Below are 7,201 nucleotides of genomic sequence, written 5' to 3' on the forward strand. Positions count from 1 at the left end.
TCACATGTAGTGTAACTTTATTGTCACATTTGCTAACAAGAGGCACATCCTGTGTTCCAATTGTGAGACCCATATGCTCGGCACCACGGCACAAACCAGTCTTCGACAACGTCCAAACATGCGTCCTGTGGGAGTTAAGAGCCCAGAGCTGCCATCTGCCACTGCCAAGGACAGAAACAAACTGAATTCACTAAGGTCTTAGAGTTCCTTCTACAATGATTTTATTATAAATATGTTCTTTTGGAATAAACAAATATTGCATTCAAGACTATCTGCAAACTTGTTCTAAAGTAATAAAGGAAGAGAAATGGAACCAGGAACCACTTAGAAATCGAGATAAGTAGCAAAGACACTTGCATGCCATGCTAAGCGCCTTTCCCCCAGAAGTAACAGAAGGTTAACAGGGAATATCACATATCTCATTAGCCCATTCAATTAAAGTAAGCTTTGAGTTTGGTAATTTGCTCTTGTTCTGTAAACTGAACTGCTTCTCTCCTCAGTCCTAAGAAGTAGAATGGGAAGACAGTCTGCAGGGCCCAGCAACAACAAGAAAGATCTTGACTTTGTATCTGTTAACTCTTTGCTCATGAACAAACTGTTCGCTATTTGCCAGGAGCAACGTCAGAGTAGTCCTTCAGCACGCCAGCCAGATGCTCGTTGTGGGTTTTAAACCGTCGCTTCTTCTGTGAAGCAGGCTTTTTCCTTCTCTGAATAGGGGCCTACAAGAAAAGGTAAAAACAGAAACAGCTATTCAGAAGGGCAGAACAGCAAGGATTTACTAACGACACGCAGAAACCTTTCTTCCCACTCAGTGGCCCAGCTTCCCCGCCAACCCCCACGGTGCTCCCCGACCACAGACGAGCGCCAGCAATACGGTGACGTGCACACCTCCACCGGGAAGAACGGGGCTGGCACAGAAACCCCCCAGAGCTATTCTCGACACTAAGCGGATTAAAAAGAGAGGCAATAAAGCTCTTTGTTTTTCATTTCTATCATTAGGTTTAAAAATACATCCACCATTACCAATAAAAAAAGATCTGAAGGAAACGTGGCAAAATACAGAGATACAGCAAAACTGGGAAGTGGCTACGCACGCAAAAATCTGTTAGATATTATTCTCCATTCTTTTCTGTGTCCTTGAAATTTAAAATCACGTGATTAAAAAAACAACAAACTAAGCAATGATAAGAAAGAAAAGCTCATAAAGTGCTGCAACTACACTAATTCATGGAGATCACTGGGCAATAAATCCTACCTTTTAGGGAGTCCTACAAATTCACTGAATAAAACACACACAAAATCACAAAGGTGGCAAGCTACAAAGACTGATGGTAGACAAGGGAAAGGGAGAGGGGCAGAGCAGCTACAGTTAGGGTGTTGGTGAATCAGTCCCCAAGCTGGATTTGTCCTTGGACTACAGACAATTGATTAGCTGGTACAAGGCAATTCACAAGCCATCTTTCCGTTACAAATCCCTCCTCTGCTCGGGCTTTGGGACTACATAGTATCTGCTTCCTAAAGAATCTGAAAGTCAACAAGGACAACAATGTGATCAGGGCTAAAGCAGAGCCAAGCACCAAGACCACAGGGGCTCATGCAGCAAGGGGAAGGGGAGCACAATTAAGGTCTTAAAGGCCAAGATGACAAAGCAAGCTCCTTTTAGAAACTGGGAGGGCAACATGTGGGCACTAGACAACGTTCAGTATGACTTGACCTTAAGAGTAGTCCCTGATACAACAGGGGCTGGAGGGCTTATGAGGAAAGCTCTCACATGCCTGGGTCGCAGCACCCGGGGGCAGAGATCTACTGGCCACCAATAAATCAGACATGATCTGGTTTGCATCTGACCAAGATCACTGATTAGGACACTGAGAAAAAACTGGAAGAGAGGACCGACTACCCACTCTTCAGAGAGAACAGGAAGCAGGCTCACAGTTCAAAGAACAGAGGATTACTTTTTTTTTTTTTTTTTTTTTTTTTCCCCAAGAGACTACATACCACTTTCTTTGGTCCAGATTCCTGCATGGAAGAAATACCCTGTCGCTTCAGATATTCTTCAATTTTCTCCTCATCCATTGAATCCACAGTGACACTCCTCCAGAGTTTCTGAAACTCTGCCAACAAGATAGTAGTTATTTTACAACAGATGTTTACAAGCTACAGCGTTAGTGATAGAAATCCAGGCCTTGCTTTTATCTCCTCTGGTCTAAAGTAGCACATCAAGGTTTCATCATAAAATCAAAGGAAGTAAGACAAGATCACGCAAATGCTGGACAGTGAGCAGCAGAAGGGGCTGGGACAGCAGTGTTATGTTCTCAGTGTGGTAATGAAGGACCATGTCACTGAGAACTCCCTGCAGTTGACACTCTTATTAGTCCAAAAAGCAGTTCTCTCCAATGAAATAGCTCAAAATTCCTGTTCATTCTCTGAGCTCAGGATACTCCATTTCCTCTCCCTACCAGTAAAAGGAAACATGAAGGGAGACAGGGAACCAAAGTTTTATGTGGGGATAAGAAGCTGTTAATTTATTAACAAGAGACTTTTGAAACCAAATAATCTGGAGATGGGGGACTAAGAGGTCATAAAGACTGTGAGTTTGGGTCAGTTATTTTATATATAGAATGGCCTTCAATTTGGGGTTTTCTAGTATTTCTTCATGGTTAAATTGAGGTTATACATTTTTGGCAAGAATATCACAGAAATGACATTGTACCCTTCTCAGTGCAAAGGGTACATGATGTCAATGTCTTACTGAAGCTGATAAACTGATCACTGCTTAAGCTGGTATCTGTCAGATTTCTCCACCACGAAGCTATTATTTTTCCCTTTGTAATTAATGAGGACCTTATGGGGAAATCTACTGAGACTAAGCAAATACTCCATTTCTCATCACACTTTTTGCTAACTTTAGCATCCACTGACAGCTTCTGCCTATAATTATTACTTGTGGGCCTGCCTAAGGGCAAATTATTTCCATCATTCCTTCCAGATGTGTAAATTAGAATTCTATATGGAAGGACTATTCTTTCTCCACTTATTCAGTTGTTTATTTGATGTAGTATGGACTCATGGGTACTTACTCTACGGATTACGATCGATTACTATCATTTTGTTATTCAAACATCCTGGCTTTGGTCATTGAGAGCCCTTCAGATTGTTCCTGTATCTTTTTTACTTGGTTTCCTTTTTATTGTCTTTTGTTTTGCTGAGCACCTACTTTCTGGTACCAAAAAATGTTCCGAGCTCATCTTATATTTCCCCAAACTTGGAACAATCAACCATTTTGTCAAGGAGTCCTGACTGACTTTATTGGAGAATGTTATCTAGAGACCAAGATCTGGGCGCTCTATTTTCTTTTTCTGTCAGTTTGGTTTTGGTTTTGTTTTCTGAAAATCGTAAATGATTAGGGGATACTGAATTTAAAAGCAGACGGATTTATTTTGGCAGAAGATCTCCCAAGTATCATGAAAGTCAGGCACGCTCTCAACTATAAAGGTAAATAAAACAGGAACTGATCTAGAAATCTTGTAACAGAGAAAAACAGGAAGAACAGGCTAGAATTTACAAATTCAGACTGGATCCTCTGAATTGAAGAGATCCCTGTTCCACTTAAGCTAACAATGAAAACTCTGTAACAAAGTATGCCAGAGAAGGAAAGGAAATAAGGAAAGGAAATTCCTAAATAACTCATTCACGTTTTGGCTATGCCCAGATTTTTCCTATAAAATGCAAAATTAGCAGACTAGTACAGTACAGCCTGGGAACCAGACGGTCTGGGTGTGAATCCAGCCACTCCATTTACTATGTAACATGGGGCAAATCATTTAACCCCTCTGCCTCAGTTTCCTGATCTGCAGAACAGGGATAATAATACCTGTCTCATAGAGCTGTAGATAGTAAATCAGTTAATGTATCGTCCACAAAGAAAGAAGCACTATCTATACCTGTTATAGTTATCATCATCATCTCACCTCTATCATCTTATTTCTGGGTGCTAATGCCTCTAACGAAAGCGGTATGAAACACCTAAGAAAAGGACTGGCTAGCAGATATAGGGTGATCTCATTTATGTAAAATAGAAAAAACTAAAATTCTACAAAACTCTTTTTAAAGATTTACTTTGAGAGAGAGCACGCACACGAGCACGAGTGGGGGATGGGACAGAGGGAGAGGGAGAGAAGCAGAGTCCCTGCTGAGCACAGAGCCTGACAGACAGACATAAATAAGATCGGTTTTGTTTGAGCAGTTTCTAGCCATCATCATGTTTGATCCGAAGGGGCAAGCAAGGGAGAGAAAATTCTTGGGCCCATTTTAGAGTCTAAGGCGGTGAGGCTGAAGTGGGCTCTGGGCAGGATCAAGATCACAGCTAGTGGAGAAAACAGCTCTGAAGCTGCGTCCCAGGCAACAGCAGGCCCCAAGCCTGCCCCACACAGTCATGCACAGAGAAGTGTGTCCCAGCCTGGGTGGGGATATGGCAGACCCCTCCCACCCCATCTGGCCTGCACCCTCTTATAGCTGTACCATTCCCGGTCCCCTTGGGAGCCCACGACCCAACAGTAGTCAAGATGGTGGCTCCCTGTGCACCAGTGTGGCAGCCTCACCAGCTGGCCTTCACTGCCTTGGTGGCACTCACAAGGTTCTGGGCCGGGCAGATACCAAAGATCTGGAGGAGGGCGATGCCCCCAGAGACCCCAATCACAACAATGGGGGTGTCCTGCAGCCACTTCTCAAACTGGCCCATGCAGTCTTTAGTGTGGATGGAGCCCCGCTGCTCCAGCGCCAGTGGGAGCTGCCTACTGTAGCCACACTGGGTGCTGAGGACATCTTCTGCTGGGTCCCTGATGCGGCAGGAGAAGGGGACCCTACAGCGCTCCTGGCTCAGGTTCAAGTCAGTGCAGCTGAAATACAGATTGAGGTATCAACCATTAGGCCCTCGGGCTCCACAGCAAAGCTAATATTTCTGAGCAAAGAGATTCTGAAGGTCAATGTCGTCCTGACAGGCCCTGACATTGTTACTGACAGAAGAAACTGAGCTGGTCTCGAATCCAGTCCTTGCATATGAAGGCCAGGATCCCTGTTGCCAGCTCCAGGAAGAAAAGACGCTGAGAAACACAGAAAAACGTGAGCAGGAAGGTGTTCTCCCAAAGAGCCCCAATGCCCCCGTCAAAGCCCAGCACCGACACAACGCCTCCAACCGCTACCAACAGCCACATGGGATCGAGGCCTCCCAGATCTGTCAGTGCTGAAATGTTGGAGAGAACACCCTTCTCACCCCAGGCCCGAGGCCAATGGCCAGGAACAGGGCTCCCAGCACCCACAAGACAATGTTGAAGCCAAACAGCAGTATTTCCTACAGCAGCCGACCTCAGGCTCCTGGAAGCCTGGGGTGCTAACCCAGCATGGTTAGCAGCCACCTGCTGGCCCAGAAACCAGAGCTGGGGTCGAGCCAGCCCTCCACGGGCCACCCTGGGCTAGAGCCGCCCAGGCTATACCACATCCTTGTTATCCATTCATCAATCACTGCACACTTGGGCTGCTTCCATATCTTGGGTATTGTAAATAATGCCACAATAAACAGGGGTGTGTGTATCCCTTTGAGTTAGTGTTTCTGTATCCTTTGGGCAAATACCCAGTAGTGCCACTGCTGGATGCTAGCACAGTTCTATTTTTAACTTTTTGAGGAACAGCCATACTGCTTTCCACAGTGGCTGCACCAGTACATTACTTTTAACCCATATTTAAAGTGAGTTTCTTACAGAAAGCATACACCAAGGTCTTGCTTTGTATCTAATCTGAAAATCTGTATCTTAATTATTATGGTTAGACAATTTACAACTGTCTCAATTATTATGTTTGAACAATTTAACAGTGAAAAGTGTGTTAGATGATTTTGGATGTTTAAACAGATGAAAGTCTTTATTACTATGTTTACAAGATTTACATTTAACATAATAATGGCTGGACTAAAATCTATCCTCTTACCATTTCTATTCCATATACTCCTTGTTTTTTTCCATTTCTGTGTTCATTTGGATTAAGTGAATATATTTTTCTGATTACATTTTATGTCTGCTATTGGCACATTATACATTTTTTACTGAGATACAACTGACAACACTGTATTAGGTTTAGGTGTAGAACACAATCATTTGATATATGCATATATAACAAAATGATTACCAAAGTACTTTAACACTCATCACCACACAATTACGATTTTTAGGAGATTTTATTTATTTATTTGAGAGAGAGAAAGGAAGAGCACAGAGGAAGAAGCAGACTCCCTGTTGAGCAGAGAGCCCGATGCGGGGCTCGATCCTAGGAGATCATGACCCCCGAGATCATGACCTATGCCAAAGGCAGATGTTTAACTGACTGGGCCACCCAGGTACCCCTACAGTCACAATTTTTTTCCCTTGTGATGAGAACTTTTAAGATCTACTCTCTTTCAAATGTATAATACGGCATTTTTTTTTTTTAAGATTTTATTTATTTATTTATTTGACAGAGAGAGACAGCCAGCGAGAGAGGGAACACAAACAGGGGGAGTGGGATAGGAAGAAGCAGGCTCCCAGCAGAGAAGCCCGATGTGGGGCTCGATCCCAGAACGCCGGGATCACGCCCTGAGCCGAAGGCAGATGCTTAACGACTGAGCCACCCAGGTGCCCCTGTAATACAGTATTTTTAACTATAGTTACTCCTTTTTTGAAAACAATGGTTTTAGTGGTTGTCCTAGGGTTTATAATACACATTTAATTAATCAGAGCCTAGCTGCAAGTAAGTTATACCAGTTTACATATAATGTAAAGATTCTATAATAGTGGGGCACCTCAGTGGCTCAGTTGGTTAAGCGTCTGAATCTTGATTTTGGCTCAGGTCATGATCTCAGGGTCATGAGATCAAACCCGGAGCTGAGCATGGAGCCTGCTTAAGATTCTCTCTCTCCCTCTCCCTCTGCTCCTTCCTGACCCGCTCGTATGCTCTCTCTAAAATAAATAAATCTTTAAGATTTTTTTAAAAGATGTTATAATAGTATCCTTCCCTCTGACCTTTGAGCTGTCACAAATTTTACTTTTATATTTGCTGTAAACATAAAATATATTTCTAATACTTTTCCTTTATAATCAGTTATCTTTCTTTTTTTTTTAAGATTTTATTTCAGAGAGAAAGAGCACAAGTTGGGGGGGGGGGGGCACCCCAC

General features: G+C 43.2%; 1 protein-coding gene and 1 pseudogene across 1 annotated transcript in view; both read right to left on the reverse strand.

Moving 5' to 3' along the window:
* Positions 1–7,201, reverse strand: part of GTF2E2 (general transcription factor IIE subunit 2) — a 57,456-nt gene continuing 50,255 nt past the window's right edge. Inside the window, exons 7-8 of the mRNA XM_008686569.2 lie at positions 1,999–2,114; positions 1–719 (exon numbers count right to left, since the gene is read on the reverse strand). Of these exons, the coding sequence (XP_008684791.1) occupies positions 603–719; positions 1,999–2,114 (233 nt within the window). The 3' untranslated portion in view covers positions 1–602. The remainder of the gene's footprint in view (positions 720–1,998; positions 2,115–7,201) is intronic.
* Positions 4,237–7,201, reverse strand: part of LOC103659082 — a 4,802-nt pseudogene continuing 1,837 nt past the window's right edge.

Source organism: Ursus maritimus, unplaced genomic scaffold, assembly GCF_017311325.1.
Source record: "Ursus maritimus isolate PB19 unplaced genomic scaffold, ASM1731132v1 scaffold_28, whole genome shotgun sequence".
Classification (NCBI taxonomy): Eukaryota; Metazoa; Chordata; class Mammalia; order Carnivora; family Ursidae; genus Ursus; species Ursus maritimus.